At 43.6% G+C, this 25673-nt stretch overlaps 1 protein-coding gene across 1 annotated transcript in view; it reads right to left on the bottom strand.

The window, feature by feature from the left end:
- The window catches only part of ST8SIA4 (ST8 alpha-N-acetyl-neuraminide alpha-2,8-sialyltransferase 4), a 132380-nt gene that overhangs the window by 91918 nt on the left and 14789 nt on the right, over positions 1-25673 (bottom strand). Inside the window, exons 2-3 of the mRNA XM_015426340.1 lie at positions 22708-22839; positions 8781-9038 (exon numbers count right to left, since the gene is read on the bottom strand). Coding sequence (XP_015281826.1) covers positions 8781-9038; positions 22708-22839 — 390 coding nt within the window. The remainder of the gene's footprint in view (positions 1-8780; positions 9039-22707; positions 22840-25673) is intronic.

Raw genomic sequence — 25673 nt, 5'->3', positions numbered from 1 at the left:
CCTCAGGAAGGTGACTTTTATCTTTGTAAAGCATCTACTACTGAGACACAAGTGCTTTGCTAAAATAGCAGCAGTGACTTTAGCATGCTGGAATTGATTATTTTGCAAACAGAAAGAAAAGAAACACAGAACTCACATTCTCAGTTCCTAGTTGCATGAATGATGCTTAAACATAGATCTCAGACTGTTTCCTTTGGAGAAGCTGCACATCTAGCCAGTAGATGGTAAGGGCATGAAAAAATAAGCAGAGGAATATATGTAAATTGGGGGGGGGGAGACACAGAGAGCAAGGTACCTAAGTTTCAGCCACCTAGAAAAGGCTCACCAGAACACTGTTTCCCCTCCTGGGAGTAAAAGCCCCACCCACCCTGCCACCTAGCCTCTGAGCAAGATTCCAAACCTGTCTGGAGTTATTGTTCCCATTGTAAGGGAAGCAACCAGTTAAATTAACATGTTGATGGTATAATTATCACTTCAAAACTCTATGAACTATTCTTATTTGTAGAATACTGATTTGCAAAAATCCCTTCTTATTAGGATGCCCGATATCATTCTTATCTTCTTTATTACCCCACTCTGCTCTTTATTTTTTAAGTTTATGGTTTGGATCCACCAGAGCATTTCCATAGACAGAATGATTCCCACCCTCAGAAACAGAAGGATAATACTGAAATATACAAACGGCATGCCCATTTAATAGAAAAGTGAAGTTGGCTACAACTCACTACTTTTCACTGATTTTATTTGCTGCAGAGCCCCAGACAATCCCAGATACAAGTAGGAGTCAGAATACTACTTAGCTGAGCAAATTCTGCCCTCTTCTCCAGCAGGGTGCTGCTGACCTTCTAAACAGGAGCCCATGGGTGATGACTGGTACATAGCTGTTAGGCTGTGCAGCATCTTGGCTTCTTGGGGTTTGCATATGCCAGTAAATGAGTACATCAGGTCAAAGTTACAGATTGTCTTGACCTGTGTTGATGCTGAGGCACTTTAAAGGAATGGAAACCAAAGAACTTGCAAGGGGGACCATTTGTCAAGAGATGTGCATTCACCACAAAACAATGGCTGCAGTCACACAAACTAAATAATCCACTTTCAGTACACTTTCCAACTGGATTTTGCCAGTTCACACAGTAAACTCCAGTTGAAAAGTGCACTGAAAGTGGATTGAAAGTGGATTATTTAATGTGTGGGACTGCAGTCAATGAAAGACTTGGGTCCTGCCTAAATTCCTGTGAGTAAGAAGATGCAATTTCTGCCAACCTTTCCTCCTGTGCAAGACTGCCATTCCCCAGGTCCTCTGGAGCAGCATTTCAGGGATCATTTTTTTTGCTGAAAGCCAGTGAAAATTGCCCTTCCTTACTTGCACTTGTGGAAATCTAGGCAGGATCCCCACACACACTAATTGAAAAGGCCCCATACACTTGAATAAACCCTTTGATTTTTTGATTCCATCAGTTTTAACAGGAAACACATTTTGTAACTTTGTTTCTCATCCAAGGTTGATAAATTTTTCAAGGATTTCACCACTCACAAAATGGATCCTTGCTGCCAAATTTCAGAAAATTAGGTCAAGGGTTCCCCATTTTATTGGCAATTAAATTTAAAACACATTTCCATATGTAGTGCAAGTTTTCCATCCAATTAGTATTCAGTTCTCAGAGGTTGCACCCTCACACTCATAGAGCAACAGTACATCTAAGGGCAAAACTGCAGATATCACAGAGTCATAGGAAATTTTACTGAGAACGTGTGTTTGTTGTTTTTTTTTGGGGGGGTGCAGGTTTTAAATATAGAATGCAGCCACAGAGGCTGCAATCTGACTCAAAAACTTTTAAAACCTTTTCTACTCCAGTGTCATGACCATTAAAAAAAATCACCCCATACTCAGGCGATTTTTCTACTTCAGGGGAAAAGCTGCAAGTTCCTCTGTCTTTTTCTCTCCATGGCAACCTAGAGTGTGATTTGAGGGGAGAAAAAAAGACAGATGGAAAGAGTTTATAAGCCCTAACCCCATCTTCTAAGACATACTACAACCTAATTTTATTGAAAAAACAATCAGAAAACTACATGCAAGTCAGTATCTCATATAGTTTGGACCTCAGCCACGTCCACCAGCAACTGTCTATTCTGTTCCAACATTTGCAGTATAGCTGCTGGTGGCTCTCCTGAAAAAAACACACCAAGTTTTAAAAAGACTGGACCAGGGGGTCCAGTTCTATGGGCTCCCAAAGAAGGCGTCCCCATCTTCCATTGATTTAAATAGAGGGCAAAAGGGCATTTTAAGGGACCAGTCCCTTTAAATACCCTTTAAGGTTGTATACATGGCAGTCCTGAAAATCCTAAATATTTTCAGGATTTTCAGGGCTTGGCCATTTTGGATAGATGATCAATGTCCTAAACCTAAATCCAGCTTAATCAATACCCAAAAAATACAGATAAGGTATTTTCCAGGCATTTTTGGCTCAGATTTTGCCAAACACATACCCCTAGTCAGCAGTGGTAGTGATTCTGTAGCAGTTAGAGAAATCAAGGTTTACATCCCTACTTTGCCTTGAAATCTGCTGGAAGCCCTTAAATCTGTATCATTCTCTTACCTCGATCTCCATTACAGAGAATACAGTGGGGGAAAGGAAGAGCTATGTATGCTGCCCTAAGCTCCTTGGAGTTTATGGAGGGATAAAAATGAGACTGATAGAACAGGTCTTCTTACACCTCTGAAGATTCTGATATGCCAACATTAGCTAGCTCATGATCTGATTATGAGCAACACCGTTTTCAAAAACTGACTTCCAAAGGCAGCTTCTTGTGTTATGCTGGGAGTCTATCTGTCAAGGACCCTAGCCTGGGTCCCCTTGAGCCACTACCCCTTGGGAAAGCAGGCAGCTCTCAAAGATGTGGGTTCTCAAAGCTATGCACACGCAAGAAACCAAACATTGGTAAAATATATGAAGGGTTATTAAATGTTTTAAAGAATAAGATGTTATTAGGCAACACAGTCTCTACAATCCTGCAGCAAGAAAATAACAAAGCTATTTTTTCTATCTAAAACTTCAGTGCCTGGTATTAGACAGTGCACATCAATGTCCAAGCAGTAGGCTCAAGCATTTTCTATGTAGCTGTCCATTGCAACAGAGCCTGTCATAGACAGAGCCACTGTCAAGTTGAATCCCAAAGTTAGCATGGCTTCCCTTTTGTCTATAGCTTAGATGTAGTATTTTGCCATTTGGTATCAGGTGGTCCTCCCCATCCCATCAGGGTGCTCACTTGCTGGAACTCTCTAGAAGATGACAACACCACTCCTGTCTCCCCCCCCCCATCTGGCTACAAAGATGAACACAGGTTCCCATGATTAGCCAATTACCGCATTCCTGAATCTGGCCTTGAAAGAGATAAGGATGGACTAGGCAGGGAGGCCCAATAACTAACACTTGCCAGTCAAAGTAGGCCCACTAACATTCACATTAACCCTTGAGAGGAAATCAGGGTGTTTTGCCTCACACTCTCCCATTTATTGCACATTTCTTGCACATATTTATTCAGCACACATGCAAATAGAACAACTTACATATGTGAGCAGAATCCAAGAATCAGAGTGGTGTTGATAGGACTATATTGTCCAGGGGTGACAGAGTCGCAAACCACAAGACATTCTATAACCAAATAAAGTAAAACAAGAGCTAACCCAAAGTTATGAGAACAGATGGTGAACTATTTAAAAAAAGGTCCGGACTGCAAGACTTCTACAGAGCCAGTGGAGATAAGATCTGATGCACTGACAACATACGCATCAGGGTTATTTATTTAACTCATGCATTGACAAAAGGGCCTTTTTCTTTGTAACTTTGTGTTAGCCTTAGCCATTAGTTCAAAAAAGGGTACAGAAACTAGTGAACTACTCCTAACAAAAGATGAAGAGAATGTCATGCTTGATCATGCTATATAAGGAATACAGTTGCATTTTGTGACTTGTATTTTTGTACCATGATGCAAGTAAGGGGGAAGATGTACGGTAATATTCTGTGACATTTTAGTTGTTCTACTGAGATATTTTTACAACCACCAAGATGGACGTTTCCCAGATGTTGATGTCTGGACATTACATTTAAATCCATGAGGCACTTGTGCCTCGCACGGATCTAAAGAGCCATCTGAACACACCCAGAGCCTGTAAGGAACATCTTAAAATTACAGTAGGTTCAAATCAAAGTTTCCTTGTTTTCTGGGTTTTCATAGTTCAAACTGCTTTGAGGCAGAGCAAGATAACAACCCTTTAAATAAACACTTTGCACTTTGAATTGGGTAACAGAAACCAATTAGAAACCAGTGTCACTTTTGTAAACCAGCATGATAAGATCCCTGAGGCAGCTGTAGTCTGGCAGCAGCGGCGCAAACCAACTGCAATTTCCAAATACTGTTTAAAGGCAGCTTCAAGCAGAGCATGTTTTACCAATTTAATCTGGACACCAGAGCACAGTGTAGAATTGTCATGCTAAGAGTTACCACCAGAATTACCCTGGCTAGGTCCTTATTTTCTCAGAAAAGGCACAGCTTGTACAATAGTTTTACCCTGTAAAAAGGTGTTCATGATTACCTGAGCATTTAGGAAACATATCAGGTGCAAGAGAACCTCCAGCCCTTCTTCAGAAGAAACATAACCCCATACAACACAGGTACAGCATCTATTGCAGAATCAAATGGATTCCCAAATGTAGGGTTACCAAATGTTTTTTGGCCGGGAGCGGGGGGCTCCCGGCCGGCGTCTTAGGCGTGCACACGCGCGTCACCCAGAAGTGACGTCGTACGCTGGGGACGGGGTTTCCCTCGGGCCCCGATTCCGTGGGAGTGGAAATCAGGGCTCGAAAGCGGGGGGAATTCCGCCCCCCGGGGGCATTTGGCAGCCCTACCCAAATGACAGATGGAGATGAGTTCAAGATACTAATGGGGAGGCTCATATCTCCAAGGAATTTACTACTCTAACAGCATAACCCTAAAGTGCGGGGAGTACTCAGGGAGCCAACTGACCTTTGTGTCAATGTATGTCTGAGATATGCCAGGGTAAGGGTCAGTTCTGATGGTGCAGTTCCCCAGGTCCATTGCCTGAGTGGAGCTCGCGTCATCGGCATGGACATTGAAATCACCCAGGAATATCAGTCTAGGGTGTTCCAGTGCCCAGCCTGATACGGCCTCCATCAGGGATGGCAGGCTATCAGCTGGTGCGTTAGGCAGTCGGTACACCAGCCAAATTGCCAAACTCTCCCCAGCCTCCCACACCAGGCCGGCACACTCAATGACCATGATCTTTGGTGGCGGGAGTGCCCTGAAGGAGTAAGCCTCCCGAATGAATAGAGCCACTCCCCCCCGCCCATTAGTCCATGATCAGTGAAGCACCGAGAACCCAGGAGGTGCTAACTGGGAGAGAGCTACGGTCTCCCCATCTCGTACCCAGGTCTTGGTCATGCCCATCTCGTACGCCAGGTCCATATCCTTCTCCAGCAGGAAGTCACGGAGCACCATGGTCTTATTGTTTATGGACATGGCATTACACAACACCAATGTCGGAGAGGGGTTATTAATCTGAGCCCCACTGCCGACTACCTTTGGGATGGGTGTAGGCTGGAGGGGGACCGAGCCTTTCTGTTTCTCAGTCTCCCTCCCTTGCATTTATGCCTAGACCCACTGCTATACTTTCCCCTCCCCAGGAGCACTGGTATCCCTTGACAAACCATTGCCACTAATGGTCTTTGCTAAGCCACAGACCACTAGTAGACTGTTTGGTAGGTGGGAATGTAGGGGTTCTGTAGCAATTCTCCCTGTAGTAGGAGTCATCCTAGATAAACTCAACAAACCTAATTTATCCTAACATAAATTAAATTCTGATGGTGCAACAATTTGGTGCAGAAATCACTCTCATACACTGGCCAGTAAAAAAATACAGACCAGTGATAACATCCCAATTTGCCCTATAACTCTAAGATCAACCCCAAATTTGTCAGATAACAAGTTACACACAAGAACAACCAATAGGATAGTTAGTCCCTAGCAATCAGTTGATTAATCATATACAATTCATTCCATTACTTTATCAAGATTTTAAATCCCCATTCATCCCTTCAATTAATTGCTCCCACAATTAGACCTTAATCAATTATAATAATTACCCTACTATAGGTACCCCCAGCTCATATCAACTTCAAATTAATTTTGGTCTAACTCGCTAGGGCTTCCTGACTCCAATGTCTTAGTAGCTGCTTGTCACTTTCTCTGCTCCACATGTATGCTCCCGTGCAGGAGTCTCTGGTTTCTTTCTGGTGTTGTAATGAGACAGTTCCTTTTTTGAGCCCTAAGGTCCTCCTCAGTTTTGGTCTTCCCTGTCGCTTCCCCCAGCTGACTGTCCAGCTCCGACAGCCAGGACACAAGCACCGCCGTGCCCACAACAGCCACAAGCAACAGGCGAGCAGACAGCAAAAGCGGCCGAAGGCAGAGAATGTGGGTAGGCGCGGCTTTGTCAGCAAACGGCCGCAGCATCCAAGGGCGGGCACAGCATGGCGGCTGCAGCTGCAGCTGCAGAGAGAGAGTGATGCCAGTGGCCGCCACTCACCCAGGCACTGGCGCGCTCGCCTGGCAAGTCCGAGGAGCCGCCCTACGGAGCGCTCCAAGCTGGCCCAGTTCCGGTTGCCGCGAGACACCGGGGGACCCTGCGCCATGCACCCCGCTGGGACAGGAAAGGTGTCAGTCTGTAAGTTCTCGGTCTCTGAGCTTGCATTCCTGTAGTGCAAGTGAAGGTTGGCAGCTAGCGAAGAACTGCTAAATTTTGCTTTTCTTTGGCAGAGCCTCTAGCACTAGGCTCCGCTCAGCGTCACCGTCTAACTAAGGCAGAAGGTGGCTACAAATGTGCATTTGGATGCTCATCCAAGTGTGTGTGCCACTGAAAATAATGAAATGTGGATGGGTGATATCCAGATGCATATCCAAACACAGACATACATTTGTACCACATTGCCAGCAGAAAGATTCACATTTGAATACTTATCAAAATAAATCATATTTAGTTTTCCCCAGGTAGTAAAGCATAACTCGACCTATTAGAGCTAGATTAGTGTTAAGTACCACCATGCAATGATGAAAAGTTACAAAATCACTTTCACAGCAAAATAAATCAGGACGTATCAGCCTGCATGCCTGAGCTAAGGAATGCCTTCTTCATTCAAAGTGAATGTGTAGGGCAGCATCATTCACCTCACATAGCCATATATAATGGCCTACCTGCACCATGGCATCATCTTGTTCACTAGGCCATCCCTGATTGGCTTGGGATGACAAGAGTGAAAAAGCAGCAATAGCATTAGCTTTAAACAGCTCTGTAGCAGCAACCACAGGAGGAAATGATGGTGTGCACGTAGGGGAAAAAAACATGGAAAGTAGAGGAGTTCCCCCACCCCCCCACCCCCACAAAAAGGCAACTTTTGCAACAAAATTTTAACCTTGTGAAAATTCAGCACAGAATCTGTTGATGCTGAACTCGGTGGCACATACTCCAAATAAGTATTTGTAAGATGACAGCTACAGAACACTATCCAATCGGTATTCAGAAAAAATCCCTCTGAACTGAACAGAACTCACTCCCAAATCAAAGCAATTGGGGTTGCAGATTTAATATTTCAGTAGAAGAGTTGAGCAGATGCTGTAGAACTGAATGGGATTTAAAGTCCTTAGCTCTGACAGGATCATGTCCCTATAATACGCAAAGTCATAAAGAACTGCTACTGACAAAAGCACAGCGGGTATAATCCGTAGCCCACTGAAGGCAATGGCAATATATTTCTGGATTGCACCCAAAGCCCTGTATTCTAACTAAAACTTGTTTTACATTCATGCAGTGACAGCCCATTAAACTGTGCCTGCAACTCCTTTTAATTTGTTGCTGACCTTTGACAATGTATAGCATGTTTGTTTTGAACAAGCAAACTAATTATGAAAAAATAAAACACGTGACTACATTTACTCATGCAATCAGAATACATTTTCAATACAGCATGTAAGGGTTTATATATGTGACTTCCAATTCTCCTAATGGGAGCTAGCTGGCTAATGCCCAGTGCATTTCACGTAAAGTTTGCCCCATACAGTGCATACATAATGAAAATGTGGTAATCTTCTGCTCTACTGGCACGAACAAGAAAATGGAAATATTTTCAATTTTCTGTTGCTTTTTAGTCCCAGCTCTCTATACAAATAGGGATTTTTACCTACCTACAGACCTTGCAACAACAATATGACAAATCTCTCTGAAGTCTCCAACAGAGCAGGTTTATATTTTCAATATACAGATGGCCCTGTTCTTTCTATATTATATTTAACTTTGGACACCACACGGTGAAAGATATCACTCAGCAATTCCAAACAATCCTCCTAAGTTAAAGCATTTCTGTTCACTATTGTGGAAGTAATACACCCTGACCTGCATAGCCCAGGATAGCCTGAGCCCACCAGATCTCAGAAGCTAAGCAGGGTTGGCCTTGGCTAGTATTTGGAAGGGTGTCCTCCAAGGAATACCATGGTCTTGGTGCAGAGGCAGGCAATGACAAACCACCTCTGAAACATCTCTTTACTTACAAACAAGTTTAACTCACCACCTAGTGGCGCATAACACTAAAGAGCTACAATTTCCGGCTGCCAGATAATCTTAGGATCTCCTGGCTATTCTACACACAATGCCATACAATAATTATTATTAATAATTATTACTACAGCCTGACAAGCAAAAGATGAATGCTCACCTTATGACAAAGTCATGGTTATCAATCTCTTTTCCACACCCACTATCCAGAAGGATGCCAGAATTTCCTACAACTGCACACGTTTTAAAACGACGGTTCTTCATTGGTGAAACCTCTGGAAGAAGGCTGTGAAGATCCTGAGAAATATTTAGTGTACGACGTCTATCTAGCACATAGTGAATTACGTCTCCTGGCTTGAAGCTGCTTTTGACCACTGAGACATCTCTTTCTGCATCCAAGAATCGAAGAATGTTCTTCCTATATTTAAAACAATAAAGCCAATTTATGGTACCTCTGCAAGATATATTCCAGAAAAGTAGTATGTAGCACTTGAACTGGGGCATGAACTTTTACTGACAGTTTATGAGGACACTTCATGCATCTGGTAAAGCAAGATTGGGCTATGCATAGCTCAAACCAATATGAAACCATTTCAGTGTCATCTTAAGGTGCCACTTCTAAGTCCACTGAAGTCAATTGGATAGCATATGAAGCTGCCTTAAACGGAATCATACCATTGGTCTGATAGTCTATATGGTTTAGTCAGACTGACAACAGCTCTTTGGGGTATCAGGTGGAGGTCTTTCGCATCACCAACTACCAAATCCTTTTAACTACAGATGTCAGGGATTGAACCGGGGACCTTCTTGTGCCAAGCAGATGTTCTACCACTGAGCCATGGCCCCTCCCCTAAGAAGGGTGTAACTCTACTTATGATATAACTCAAGTTTTCAATGTACACCAAAGCTCTTTCCTTTTCCTATAAGATATGACACACAATAAAATAAAACATGAAGTGCGAAAGCTATTCATTTATGGCTTCCATAAACCTATGATGAAACTACATTTGTAAATCTAAGGCTCACAGGCCATAACTTGATTTTAAAATTCAAAAGATCAATTTCCACTGATACATTTTAGTGATTTTTATGATTCAATCAACAGTTACATTGCCTGACTCCATTCCAGAGGGGTATGCTGCAGACAAAACAACAGAGCCTTGTAACATCTTAAGGACTAATTAATTTATTGTGGAAAAAGCTTGAATGAGCACTCATGTATTCATAACCAAATTATTTTAAAGTTTCAAGATTGCATTGCTTGCTTAAACAACCACACAAAGAGAACTAGAACAGGATCAAACAAAACAGCTACACACCCATTTCAAGTTCTGATTCTCTTCATGCATTAGTCTATTTCTAAAAATCTTGTTGATTTTAACAAGCATTTATTACATAATATACTAAATTGCAGGGTTGTATATAGACCTAGGCTGCTTTCAGAAGACAAATGTAACCATTGTTAAGTTTAAATGTGCATGAGTCCAGCTTGTTCACAGCCACATGGATGCATGCTTTGCTTTCTCCTTGTTCTGGCTTTCTCCTTAATTCTGGCTATATATAATGTCTATAATATAAAATTAATTCTAGCTGTCAGTGATGTACAAACACAAGCATGTGGGTTAACCTGAGATAGTTCACACACACACACACACACACACACACACACACACACACACACACACACACACAGGGATTCTAACCCAGATTTGAATGCAGGTTTAAAATTTTGGTTAGTGGGGGAAGATTAACACTGGATAACCTGCCGTATGCCTGCATCTGCAGATCACAGATAGCCAGCAGGGATGTGCAAAAAAAAATAAAAAAAAATCAGCCCATTAAGATTCAGCCGAATCATGCCGAATGTGATTCGGCCAGCCGAATGACCCCCCCAAATTCCACTTTCAGCAATGCAAGCTGACTGGGGTGGCATTCGGCTGGCCGAGTCACATTTGGCTCAATTATACCCTATGGGAACTGTCCCCATAGGGTATAATAATTCCCCCCTTGAAGGGGGGGTTCCTATCACTGAAAGGAAGGCAAATTGCCTTCCCTTCAATGAAGGGAGTGTGCCACCTCTGCAGTACGACTCGAGTTTTAAAGTTTAAATCCCCCCCAGTCATGTCGCAGAGGCGGCACACTCCCTTCATTGAAAGGGAAGGCAATTTACCTTCCCTTGAGTGAAGGGAGCCCGCTGCCCCCCAAGCTAGCCCCCGGCCTTCCCTGGCCCACCCACCAAAGCCGGCAAGCCGGCAAAGGCCTTGAGTAAGCCCCCCACCTTTCCCGGCCCACCCACCGAGGCGGGTGAGCCAGGAAAGGCCTGGGAGGGTGCAGGGAGGCATTTAAATGCTTCCCTGTGCCTTCCCTGGCCCATTCGCTGAAGCAGACGAGCCAGAAAAGGCCTGCAGAACCCACCACCTTCCCTGGCCCACCCGCCTCCGTGGGTGAGCCAGGAAAGGCCCGGGAGGGTGTGGGGAGGCCACACATGTGGCTAACCAGTTGCCCTGGATGACCAGTGAAAAGGATATAGATGCCAAGGAGTCTAGCACTAGCATTCAGGGGGTTCCTGCCTCTGGGTGTAGTGGTTTCCTTGAGTCATCTTGACTAGCACCCATTGGTGAGGCACTCCTTCATGAATCGGTCCCATTTGCTTTTAAATGCTATGTCCCGTGAATTCCACAATTTAATTGCTTCTTTACTCAACAAGTGTTTTCTTTGGTCCATCCTAAATCTATTGCCCATCAATTTCACTGGGCACCACCCATGTTCTATTATTATGGGAGAGAGAGCAAAAGTTCTCTGTATCCACTTTTTCCACCCCCCACACATAATTCTGAAGCCCCTATCACATGCCCCCATATAGTCTATTTTTTGTAACCTGATACCTGTATCATTTAGTTGTATCGGGCTTTGTAACAATAAGGTAATAACACCAAAGAATGGTCAAGAGAATGAATTTTAAAAAGCAGCATTCTTAAAATAAAGCATACACAAACCAAAAAGATAAACGTCCATCAAGATAGTCTGTAGACTTTGCAAAAGTACAAAATAGAAGGAAATGAACTCCATCATACCGGAAAGCTCAAGCTGTAAACAAGCCCAATGAGAAAGTATTACAGCCGATGTGCTAAGATCCTTCCATCTGTAAAACTTACAAGATGAAAAGGAGAGAGAATGGCTGGCATCTTATGAAAAGTACAAATGTGTTTTAACAGCAGTTATCAAAAAGGAATAGCATTTGAAATACTAGGGTGGAAATCAATGCTTAATTGGACTTAAGCTTAACTCTTAATTCAAAATGTAACTATCCCTGCTGTTTACAAATTTTGCCTGGCAAAGGTGGTGGGGGGAATGAGAGGCCAGTTCAAGAAATAGTTGTTGAGATATAAGTGCCACAGTCTCCCATGTCCTAGTCTGATACTACAACCACTAGACCATGCTGGCTCTTGTGCTTCAAGCACTTGTAAACAATTTTTGAAACTGTTTTTAAAGTCAAAGGGCAAGTGAAATGTGGTCAAGTTGTTTTTGGGAACATTTTTAAACCACTGTTTCTTGTATCTTAAACCAGATTCACATGAGAAGGCAGGAGTTTTTCTGTCTGGTTTAGGACTTTCATGAAGATGTGAAACAAAGGGAAGAACATCTGATGATTCATCATGCATGAGACCGAGAACTGAAGCAGAACAGAAAATATGAAAACCTGAAGTGCCTAAAGCTCCAAGTACATGATGCAAGTCAAGAAAAAAGTTTCCTTTCTTCTCTAGCAAAGACTATTTTTACCATTACTGTAATCCTTAAAAGCCTTCCAATATGCTTAGATAAGCAAATTGTATTAATATTTGGGGGAAATGTACTCATAAGCAAAAACAAACAAACCCAACCCCTGATTTTACTGTACAATGGTTTTGTGTAGGCTACAATCTCCCACTACTCAGGGGACCCAATGCTTCTCTAGTCATTGCAACCTTATTGAACAAGGTCCCTTATTCACTGCTATTTAAGGTACAGAAGCATCTTTGAGTTCAGGGTTTGTGGCTTTCTGGTGGAGGAAATGCTACACATTGTGACATGCTGCAGAATCAAAGATGAGTTTTAACGGAAATCCTGCCTCTACTATCTGCAGTTCATAAGGCACTGTACTGGTTTGGTCTACAAGCAGACACAAACACAGTGTCACTACCCAAGAAACTTACAGAAGCCACTAGCTTTTCACAGGAAAAGAACTGAGTTACAACCTTGCAACTGATATTAAGCAACACATTGCAGGGTTTTGCCTGCTATCTGTGATATGCTGAGGAGCCGGGATGGCAAGGCCCCCCTCATCCACACCCTCTGAGGCAGCTGAAGGGACCACAGATGGCTCTTTGTGATTCAGCTATCTTCCAGAAAAGCCAAGAGGGCAAGGCCTTTCTGGGATGGTCCAGCCAATCTATTAGAGACTGCTGAGTGCTGTGTAGTATTGTTAGGAATAATACACACCTTCATTTTGCAAGGGACTATGAAAACTTTTAAAGTAGAAAAGTGACCACTAAATTCAACAAGCAGATAAATAAATACGGAAATGATTCCAGCCAATCATGAAAAACTGTTTTAAGGATGACTGAAAATGCTCCATAGGAAGTGTTTTGCAAACGAAAGGCTCTAAATACTTGAAAATGGACCATACAAATGCTACTCATCAGTAGCTGTAATTAATCCTGTCCAATCTTGTGCTCCATTACAGCCAGCCTTACATTCTAACTGGCTTCCAGCCCAGCTCCACACTGAGCCAGAAAGCCCTACACTTTTCAGGGTCAGGTCAGCCTTCAGCCCTCGGCACGGCAGACTCAGCTGCTGGCATGTTTCGGTTCTCTCACTTCTTCCTCTACTTGATAATCTGCCCAGCTAGTTAGTGCAATTTTTCCCCACCAAGGAGCTCGGTGAGTCATATATGGCTTTCTTTTCCCCATTAGCTCGGTGAGTCATATATGGCTTTCTTTTTCCCATTTCATCCTCATGAAAACCCAGGGATGTAGGTGAGGCTGAGAGTGAGTGTCAGGTCTGAGGTCGGCCAGGAAAGCCTCCCATGTCAGATTGGGGATCTGAACTTCTAACGGCTATACACACTGGCTCTTAATTTAACCCTGCTTATTAATGCTATCCTTATTTGATCTGATTTAAATACATAGGCTAGGATCATGGCAGTATGGCAGCAGAAGCACAGGCCCTGCAGGACTTAGGCAGAGGTCTGCAGTTTGCAGGCATCTGCCACAAACAGGCCAGCCCTTGACTCACTATACTGCACTTAATTTTCAGTCACAGTAAGTTGTAGTTTATTTTATTTACTCAGTTTTTATCTCGCTCCTTTCCCTGCCAGGCAGGGCTCAGGGCAGCTCACGTGCCAACAACTTAAGCATCTGTCAGCTACACTGCCATATTGTTTATGGCACCAACTGAGATGCACCAATCTCTTTGATGAAAGTGGGACCATTAACTTTCATTGTGGTGACTTCCAAGTGATGAGATATATGCAAGGAATATGTCTCTTTGATGAAAGTGGGACCATTAACTTCCAAGTGATGAGATATATACAAGGAATATATAGTGTTGGTCCTGCCAGGTGGATATGAAATCCATTTCTATGCACTCAGAAATTGTATCATTACCAGTATGAGCATATCATCCTGGAAAAGGAGAAGTGGGAGATGAAAAGGAGCAGCCCAATACATCTAAGCAGCCTTCTTGGAATGATGGACTCACAGTATGGTCCAAAGTCCCTGGCAGGAGGCACCCTAAAGAAGAGCTTATGAAGTAAAGAACCGGCAAAAAATAAATGGTTCCTCTATTGACCTCAGCACTGATCATCAACACAAACCCATGAATGAAGATTGTGTGCGGTCTCTTGTACTGCACTGATTGAGAGGCAGAGGACTGCGACTGTGCGCTTTGTGGCTTTGTGGCCTGAACAAAACACACAATGGAAGGTGTCAGAGAGGAAATCACATCTTCCAGAGAAACAGCTGGCACCTGTTTGAAGGAGGCCCACCTCACACAAATCAAATCAAATGTATCCTGTAACCAGCGGGCTGCACTCGCCTAGCATTTTGAGAGCCCCTGTGCTAAAATGATGGCATGAGAGATGCTAACATTCAGCAGGGCTGACAAAGGCTCCGACAGGACTGTATTTATCCCGCTGCACCTAGAAATCAAAAGAAGCTTTACAGGTTTCTGCCAGGAGAAAGGATTTAAGGCCACTCAAATGCTGATTGAGCCAACGGGTCTAAAAGCCTGAATGTCTGGGGTGCTCCAAATCATACATCAGACCTTATGCAAGGCAGCACACAGGTGACATTCCAGCCTGGGAGTCTTCTGCATTTCAACAGGGGAGAATTACTCTCTGTGCTGCCATGCAACCCCAGAACACAGAACTAAGGCATGTATCGGACTTCCAGTCTCTGCTTAAACCAGCCTAATCATCACAGATGAACCAGCTTGTGTACGTGATACTTTTATTAAAACAAATCTGTTCTCAATTAGCTGCACAATCCTAAGCAGAGTTATACTGTCCTAAACCCACTGACTTTGATGAGCTTGGCCGTAACTCTCCTTAGGGTTATGCCATAAATGTTAGTTTTCTGAGACTGGACAGATTTTTAAACTCTCTCCTTTTCTACACAGCCATTGAGCTCTGAAATACACACACACTCCCCGCTGAGTATAGCGGAAAGAACATGAGTGGTGTCTTTTGATCATATCTGTGAACAACTGTGCTGTGGATATCCCTGGGAAAGATGCATTCCCATTCCTTTCTTGTTCTCAGCATCCATACTGGACATCACTTCTAAGTGACGCTTCTGATTAAATTAACGACGCTCAGTGGAATCTGATGGACCACTTTTATTATTTGCTGTTTTGAAGGTACTTGCTATGTAGATCAGTAATTAAGTGCAGATCTCTAACACTGTCAGGAAGACAAATGGCACCAACAACCACTTGGCAATCTGCACGCTTTTAGGTAAACTCCCATATTCTGTAGCTGCAGTTAATTTATTGTGAGGAATGAAAATGGAAGATTTATGTTTAGATTCTCCTAGGTGTTATTGATTACCAAAAGACAAATGACCACTATTATAACTAACTCCATGCTATTTTATTTATCCTGTGAAGCATCTTGGTAAACAAAGCTTTCCCTTTTTAAATACTCCATTGATCATTTTTCTAACAAGTCACATCACTTCCTCAGTACAGAATAAATCACTAACGATAAACACATAAACCTTTTCCCACTTGAATCCAGCACTTTTAATTTGGTACATGTCCTTCTTTTGTGAAAACCAAGCAAAATCAAAATTCTTAAGGAGCCTGATCTTACACCCATGCTCTACACAGTTCACAGAACTGACACAAGCATATTACTCCTGGAACCCCACCTGACATGAGAAACGACACTGGCACTAAGAGATGTTCAGCCACTTGCCAGTTTGGCTCACATCCTGCTCATCAGTCACAAACAGGGAGCCAGCCATTCAGCAGGCTTTTCACATGTGGTTAGAACCTCCATGTTTAGAGGCAGTATATCTCTGAATGCCAGCTGCTGGAGAAGGCAGAAGTAGGAAAGTTTTGGTCTCTGTAATCTTAACTGTGAAACTTCCAGGGCTACACTGAGTAACAGAAAACTGGGCTGGAGCATCCATTAGCCTAATCCAGCATGGTTCTTCTTCTCCCTCTCCATTGTTACTTAAAAAAAAATCTTGAGTGTTATTCAGAGCACTATGCATCTGTGAGTTGCTACAATAGTCAGATATTTATTCCATCTGCATCTTCCATCCCCCATGTTATTGGTGTGTTCCTGCTTCAATTCCAGAACTAATTTCAGAAATTCTCCTAGTTAAATCAGAATTAAAAGAAGTGAAATAACTAGAGAAAAATTCCAGAAAAGTAAAGGAATGAAAGGAGACTTCAAGCATACGCGAAAACTAGCCATAACCAATGACCAACAACCTAAAAGAACATCCTAGTACATAAGGCTTAAATTGCCAGGTGACATGGCCCACAATGAAACTCATGCTGCATTTCAGAAAACAAACCTAACCAACAGAGTAAAACATTTTAATAATAAATCCCCATTTCTTCTACTATGCACAGGTGACCATGCAAGATGCCCCTAGAGTGTGTGTTAATGCTTTCAGAAATGATTTCACTGCCACAAAAGGGTAGCAACTGTTATATGTTGATTATATAATGGGGTTCTCTGCTATTATTATTGCTGTTATTGTGCACAGCTCTTCATGCCTCTTCTGCGCTTTGTTTCCAACAGGGAATCTTGTACTATACTCCTCTTATTGTGACAATCACAAAGACAGAGTGGGAATCCGTCTCATGACATAGCGAGTATAAAGGAAGATGAATAATGAAAACGTTATAAGGCTGTATTTTCTGAAAATAGTGAAAGGAGAGGGAGGTTGATGAAATAATTCATGGTGCCACAGCGGCTAGGGTTACTTATCACTATTATTTACTTATTTCACTATTAGTGTACATAGTACTTTGCCTAAGGGGGGGGGAGTTAAGCTGGGAGACTGCGGAACTTGCAGCCTAAGGGACAATTCACACAATAAGACATCCTTCTGGCTACCAAGAGAACTTCAGATCGCACGTGTGCAGGGAACACACAAAAAGTTGCCTTATAACTGTTATAACTGAATCGGACCATTGGTCCAGCAAGGTCAGTCCTCAGGCTGGCAGCAGCTCTCCAGGGTCTCAGGTAGCCATCCTTCACACCGCCAACAGCCTGGTCTTTTTTTTACCTGGAGATGCGGAGGGTTAAACTTGGGATCTTCTGTATGCAAAGCAGAGGCTCTACCACTGGGCCACAGCTCCTCTCCAAGGGGGCAGCACTGACAGTTTTTAAGAAAGTAAGATAAGAGGACAGTATCAGGACTCTTTCTGGAATCTACTTTGCTCCTTTACTGGCTGCCTTTTTGCAGCAATGTCTAAGAAGAACAGTGCCCCACTGCGTAGGCCACTGCTGCTCTTCTTTCCACTAGCTAATATCAATAAGGAGTCAGTGGCACCAGTTTTAAGCATGTGTTGCATTACAAGCATTTGGAGCAAACAGTAAGGGTGTTCAGGACAGAAGGTAAAACTCTGAGCCAAATATAAACTGAAAAGCAACTCATCTTCGAAGTCAAGCCCTGATGATTCCTCAAAGAAGAAAATGGAAATCCCCTGTGCAACAGAGCTGGATGCAATCGCCTTTGTGGTTTTCTACTGGCAATGTAACAGAAAGTAAAATATGACTCAGGAAGCCGACTTTGAATTACAACAGTTCTCAACAAAAGCAGTTTCATGGCCATTTTCTTAACTGCATATGCAAAATAATGTTATTTCCTTCAAAAAAAAAAATCAATCAAGTGTACTGAAATGCAAGTCTTCTGAATCACAGTTGGCTATTTGCTCTTCTGGTGATAAAGCACAGGACCGTTCAGACACTAAGCCTTCCAAGAGCTCTCAGGCTAGAGATCCCCTGCTGGTTTCCTTTTAATGCAGCTTTGCACATCTTAATTAGCTCTATGCTGTTAATATCTTGGGGGGCTGGGTTGGTGGTTTATTATACAAGACATTAAAACTTTGGGACCAACCGCCTGAATGTCATAATATAGATGGACTGCATACTTCAATGAGACTTCAGACATAAACAAATAAATCATTTTTTAAATAATGGTGCCACCCTAAAATTGTAGAGATGAAATCCTCTATATGAGGCTGATGCAGTTTTGGGCAAGAGAACTCTTTGATCTCTCCTGCATTTTTGCAAACTGTTCAGGAGGAATAATTTGCTACACCTCCTCACAAAATGTAGCCTACTCAGTTCCTCACTTTGGAGTAGCCTAGAATTTAGCAGACGTAGTGCAGATTTGTCCTAAAGAATTCCCAGCATCGCATGTCACATATCAACTATGCTTACTAGTGATGTCCAGAAAGGTACCCATTTTTTCTGGAATAAAGCTCCCAAGCCTTGGTACTGAATATCTTGAAAGAAACAATAATCCTTGTGGTGTATTCAATGCAAGGCAAACTGTATGTGAATCACCCTATTGAAACACCATGTGAAGCTTCGTCCTGGGCTAGGATCCAAATCCCTCCAATCATACTGGTAGCCCAGGAAGAACCAGCCAATCAAGTACCAGCAAGCTTCCTGAGCGGGAACTAATGTAATTGGACCTTAACTCTACAACCTCATAGGTTGATATTGTACAATAGGGCGTGGCTACATTAGCCAGGAGAGTTTAAAAGTGGAACAGCTTCAATGCTAAAGCTGTTCTGGCTATCAGATGTTGATCCGTGTTGGAGTTGTGTTGAGTTGCTGAATAAAGCTGATCTTTTGCTGAATCACTCTCTGACTATTCTGTTAAGTGGGCAACTTAACAATCCTGATGCATGGAAAGTGTAAGGTATCAGGCAGGCAATAATCAACACCAAGCCTAATCTGCATGTAGACAAGCCATCACCCAATTACTGTACGAAGTACAATTGTACATCAAGCTGTCAGGAGTCATTTAGGTTGCCACCTTCAACTTTCAGATCTGTTTCAGAGCTAAGTACTAAATTTGGGATTATAATGTTGTTAGCTCTGGACATTTCTTTTATATTTTATCAAATATGAATTGTTATAGAGATTATTTTATATTCTAAAAGCAAAGTTGACCCATCTTTGAATACTTAAATCCGGTGAAAGGAGCTGATAACAAGCAAGACAGAGCTTTCTACAAACCTGAAAAGGGCCCCAGGTTTTGCAGGAAAATTTGAAATCTAAACAAAATATGTTTGGTGGTTTTAAAAATGTAAAAATGATAAAAGGAGAACCAGTAGCTTTAAGCAACAGACTCCATAAGTGGCTATTGCTAGCCAACCACAGTATTCCAGGCTTAGCTCTGTAAGTAAAGGCCTTTCTAGGCCTATTTTGGCATTTCAGGGAGGAGTAATTGGGGTCAAGCCTGACTAGGGTTGCAAGCTCCAGGCTGGGAAATTTGTAGAGATTTTGTGGTGGAGTCTGAGGAGGGCAGGGCTTGGGGAGCAGAGAGGCCTCAGCTGGGTATAATGCCATAAAGTCCACTCTCAAAAGCAGATTTTCTCCAAGCTAACAGATCTCTGCCATCTAGAGATCAGTTGTAATTCTGGGAGATCTCCTGGTCCTACCTGGAGGTTGGCAACACTAGGCCTAGAAGCAACCTCTGGGTGACTTGATACCACCTGAGTTGCATGACTCAACTAGGCCTGACTGCTTGCTACTGTTCAACAACAGCCACTTTATGAGAGCCAGTCGGGTGTAGCAGTTAGAGCTTCAGAGTAGGCACTGGGAGACCCAGGTTCAAATTCCCATCAGGATGTGGAAGCTCACTAGGTGATTTTGGACCAGTCACATGCATTCAGTCTACCCTTCCTCACAGGGCTGTAGTGCCAATAAAAAGGAGAGGAGAAAATTTTAAATCGTTAGGTCCCATCCCACAAGTCCTTGAGGGTTCTCTACTATGCAAGTGGGCCTGGCCTTGTGGCCAGCATCACACAACTGGGCCACAATTTTCCAAGGTAGATGTGGCTTGGCGGGGGGGGGGAGCTTAAAACAGAGGAGCAGATAAAGGCAGGTTGGCTGCTGGATGGGAAGGAGATAGGGTTGCCAGAGGTGGAGGTGGAGCCTGGGGAGGGTGGAGTTTGAAGAATGGAGAGATCTCAGAGGTGCAATGCCATAGACTCCACCCACCAAAACAGCCATTTCCTTCAAGGGAACTAGGGTTGCCAACCTCCAAGCAGGAGCTAGAGACCACCCAGAATTACAACCACTCTCCAGATGATCAGTCCCACTGGAGAAAATGGCTGTTTTGGAGGGTGGACTCATCTATACCAGGCTGCTTGCTACTCTTCAACAGCAGTCACCCTATGAAAGTTAGTGGGGTCAAGTGGTTAGAGCTTCAGAGCAGGGTCTGCTAAACCCAGGTTCAGATTAGGGTTGCCAAGTGGAACTTACCTTGGCAGCGGGGGACTCCCGGGTGGATCCCGGAGCACGCGTGCGCGCCGCACATACATCACCAGGAAGTGATGTAATGACGCTGGGCACGCTGGGGGCGGGGGCACGGCCATACAAGGGAAAACCATACGGAGGAGTTCCCATCGGGGCCCAATCCGACAGCGCCGGGGAACGGGCCTCTGGGGTGGGGGTTTCCCCGACCCCCGGGGGGACTTGGGATCCCTAGTTCAGATCCTCATCTTGCTGTGGAAACTGACTGGGTGATTGTGGACCAGTCATACTTTCAGCCTAACCCACCTCACAGGTCTGTTGTGCAGATAAAAGGAGGAAAAGAGCATGACATAAGCTGCTTTGGTCCCCTCTGTGCAGAAAAGTAAATAAATAATAAATATAGCTAAAGATGGGAAGCAGATAAAAGGTAGGCTGGTAAGTGGATAAGAAGAAGATAATGAGGCAGGGAAAGAGGAGAAGATATGGGGGTTATCAGAAGGGTGGAAAGGGGAAATAATGTGGAGAGAGAGATACAGGGGGAAGAAGATAAAGAAGAGAAGAAGAGATTGGATTTATAACCCGCCCTTCACTACCTGAAGGAGTCTCAGAGCAGCTGACAATTCCTTTCCCTTCCCCTCCCCACAACAGACACCCTGTGAGGTAGGTGGAGCTGAGAGAGCTCTCTCAAGAACTGCCCTGAACAAACTTATGACTGAGCCAAGGTCACACAAGGTGGAGGAGTGGGGAATCAAACCCAGTTCTCTCAGATTAGAGTCCACGCTCATAACCACTACACCAAACTGGAAGTAAGGTGGTCCCCCCACAAGTCCTTGAGGGTTCCTTACCAGGCAAATGGGCCTGGCCGAGGGACCAACACTACACAACTGGACCATAGTTTTCCTAAGTACAGGCTGCTGGGGGGGAGAGGGAAACCTGAAGACAAAAAGGCTGGTAAATGTAGGCTGGCTGTTGGGTGGAAAGGGGAGGAGGAATCAGGAAAAGGGGAGAGGCAATGGGAGAGTTTAAGGAAAGGGAAAAAGAAAATAGGGGGGAAGGGGGAAATGAGATGCCTCCCACAAGTCCTTGTGGGTTCCCACTTGTTTATTATTTTTTATCAGAGTAGGGATCACACTAATGGTAACAGTTTATTATTGTTATAGCGTGGTATGCTTTTTGTATGCTATGCATATTTAAACAAGCTTAAAATTAAAACAATTAAAAAAGAACTGCAGCAACTGTCCCACACACATTATTTCCTTTTAGACTGAAAACTGCATGTGCCAAAGGTATATCTTTATAGTGAATCTGGATTTTCAGCCAGTTCTCTTGCTTCAGAGTCCAGAGGGTAAGCATGAGTACTTTGCACGGCAAATCAAAATGCCAACACCTAAACAAAAAGCCACGTGCTTTATCAAGCTCACATGAACTTAGAACTGCTATGCATGATCTGGTCAAAACTCCATCCAGTCCAACTTCTGACTTCAGCCATGGCCACAAGATGCTACTGGGAGGTTCACAAGGGATGACTAATCCCTCTTTGTCTTCAAAATTTGGTAAATCAGGTTTCACTACAACCATAAAGGAACCTCTGCCTGAGACCCTGGAGAGTCCCTGCCAGTCTGAGTAGGCAATATGGACTTTGATGGACCAATGATCTGATTCAGTATGAGGCAGCCTCGTGCGTGTGTGAGAAGCACAGCTAAAAATAAATCTTTATTGGTTATTGTGTGAAGAGTTGGTTATTGTATTACATACACACATTTTCCTTTAATTGGAATATCCACCTTTATATCATATTTATTGATCTTTGGCTTTTGCATACTGCCCCTCCTCCAAGGAGCTCAAAGCAATCTAAACAGAACTCCCCCAACCCTCCTTTGTATCCTGACAACTATGAGAGGTAGGCTATGCCATCAGATAATTATCAGGCCCAAGGTTATCTATCCAACATTTGTCTCCACCTGAGATGAACTGTAAATTAACAGTTCTAAAATCAAGAGACGTTTGCTAGACTGTACCACACACACACACACACACAAATTGCAAGTTTCCGGAGCACATAAATGAGCTGAGTGTTGTTTGAGATACTCACCTGATTTCCAGGACCAAGGAAGAATTGATTTTCCATCTTTCTACAGTATGCTGGAATATCGAAGACCCGCTCTTTTGATTTATTTTATCAGAGCTATTGACCACTGATCTACTTAAACTTAAGTCGCCATCTCTGAAACACAATGCAAAACAAACATAAAAAGTTAAAATTCACTTGGTACTACCTAGACGTCTTTTCTGCACTGCTTAACAAATGCCAGTGAGTGGCCTTTAATTTATCTGGATCAATGATAGTTACAAATTTGGTATACGATTAAATTCCCGTTCTATAGAGGCAAAAATCTTCCAAATATCTGCCTATTTTCAGAGACATCATTTTATATTCTGTGGCAGCCCTCTGAAACTTTGCCTCCCTTTTTCATGAACTATTCACCAAGGTGCTGTTGCTCCCTTAGGCATGCCACACAAGTCTGTTTGTGGCCCTGCCCAGTTGCTGTAGGATGCCAAGTGAACACCTGGAGAAATCAGGCCTTGCATCCATTGTCCAGGAAAGCTCTATGAACATTAAAAATTAAACTTTTATTTGTCTACAGTTTGTCTTCTTCCCCCTAAGGTCACTGAGACATGTCACATGAAGTGGGTCTGGTTCTCACAGTACTTCTTTCTGTTGCAGGGGGAGGAAGGAGAGTTCTGTCGAAGGCGCTTCTGGGAGAGAAAAACTATCCACCCCACCCTGTTACATTTAGGTAGGGATGCTGCAAATTTCACAGTGAATCTGTTCAGCAGCCAAACATATTGTGATCAACAGTCAGATGGTGAGCTGAATGCAGATTTGTTCAGCTCAGGCAAAATAATGCAAACAGCGACGGAACAGAATGTTCAGAAGTAGACTGCCAGTGATAAGGGAACCCCACATCAGCTGGAAGTCAGCTTCCAGTCCCCCTCCTGGGAAGCTCTGCTGAGTCCCAGCCTTGCTAGGAGACAGCACTTTTTTAATGTGGGGGTCAGAAATCACCTGCAAACTGGGCCCCCAAACACCTGAGATTCAACATCAGCTCTTCCTTCTGTCTTAACTGCTAGGCAACCAAAGCAGTATTGCCAGCATTCAAGCCTCAGAAAGGCAGGGACAAGGGGGCCGGGCCCTTTCCAGGGCTATTCTGGCCTTTGAGGGAGAACTCATCAGGGTCACGCCTGGCAGAAACCACCCTGCTACTTGTCACCACACAACTTCCGCAACTCACCCCAGCCCAGCTGCTTGTTAGTGTTCAAGAGTAGCCATCCAAGAAAGCCAATGTGATGTAGTTTAGAGTTTCAGACTAGGATCTGAGAGACTGAGGTTTAGATCCCCACTCTGCCATGGAAGCTCACTGGGTGACCTTGGGCCAGTTACACACTCACAGTCTAACCTATTTTACAGGGTTGTTCTGAAGATAAAATGGAGAATGACGTAAGCTGTTTGCAGTCCCCACCAAAGTCCCCTCTAAACTGTGCTAGGGGACGCTGGTGCACAGAATTTTAGCCGGCAGCGCAGGGATTTTTGCTTCAGCCCACACGTGAACTGAGAAGACATTTTTCACTCAATTGGAAACAATGGATGGGGGCACCTTCTTCTGGGGAGCTGAAGAGGAGGAGGAGGAGGAGATTGGATTTATACCCCGCCCTTCACTACCCAAAAGTGTCTCAAAGCAGTTTACAATCTCCTTTCCCTTCCCCTCCCCACAACATACACCCTGTGAGGTAGGTGGGGCTGAGAACAGCTCTTATCAGAACTACGGCTTGCCCAAGGCCATCCAGCTAGGTGCAAGTGGAGGAGTGGGGAATCAAACCCGGTTCTTCCAGATTACAGTCTGCACACTTAACCACTACACCAAACCATAGAATCAGACCCCCTGGTCCAATCTTTTTGAAACTTCAGATTTTCTTTGAGGGGAGGCACCAACAGCTATGCTGCAAATTTGGTGCCTCTACCTCAAAAACATCTCTCCCAGATACCCCTGGATCGATTCTCCCTTATAGCCTACAGGGCCCATTGACTATAATGTTCCCCACAGGCTATAATGGAGCCAAGAAAAAAATGTTTGGGTTTTTTTGTACACCCCTATTATCCTTTTCAGTATGATTTATAAGCTGCTTGGGGTCACAGGGAAAAGTGGGATATAAACATTTGAAGAAATAAGTCATTTGGGCAGGTTGATAACTTTAAGCTACTTCCTGTTTGTTAGGTTAGGCAGGGTTCTGACAGTGATTGTTCCACCTCTGTGATACTTGACCTGTAATGCTGATGGTGATATTTCATTAAAAAAAACCCAAATTAGACTGCAAGAGTTTTATTCCCCCCTAAGTGCTGGTATGTTCTCTAAGGCTCAGCACAGGGTGACAGTCCAAGACCAGGTCTACCAATATAGCGAACTGGGGTGGGTAGACCTGTTATCTGGAGGCCAAGTTACCAATATAGTGGAAAGGGGTGAGTAGACCTGTACCCCAGAGGCCTGGTCTAGCCCTGTAGAGGACAACATTTTCTGTAATGAAATCTGACTTGATTCTGTTTTCTCTTATAATCTTTAAATTATCCTTAAAATATAGTTTAAAAGAATTCATTCTGAGACTTTTACAAGGTTATGGAAAGAATCTAAAAAACTAATTTACAGGATAGACAAATGTAGACTCACTCACGAGGCAGAATTTTGCTCACAACACTGTGGAGCTTAAAGGGAACATTGGTCCCCACTGTGGAGAAAGGCAGCGTATAAATGAATAAATAATAAATATAGCTGAAGATGGGGGGGGCAGATAAAAGGTAGGTTGGCTCGTGGGTGGGAAGGAAAAGGAAGCAAAAAACCGGGAGGGGATATGGGGGCTGTCAGGAGGAGGCAAAGAGGAAACAGCACAGGAAGAAGAATACTGGAGAAATTAAGTTGCTCCCCATAAATCCTTGTAGGTTTGGCCCGGCCCAACCTGACAGCCAGAAGCATTCAGAGTTTGCCTTGAGAGAGGCTGCTGGGGGGG

The sequence above is a fragment of the Gekko japonicus genome, unplaced genomic scaffold, assembly GCF_001447785.1.
Source record: "Gekko japonicus isolate JY-2015 unplaced genomic scaffold, Gekko_japonicus_V1.1 scaffold657, whole genome shotgun sequence".
In the NCBI taxonomy this organism is placed as follows: domain Eukaryota; kingdom Metazoa; phylum Chordata; class Lepidosauria; order Squamata; family Gekkonidae; genus Gekko; species Gekko japonicus.
Note: the sequence above shows the minus strand (reverse complement) of the source record. Positions and strands in the feature narration are given on the sequence as shown.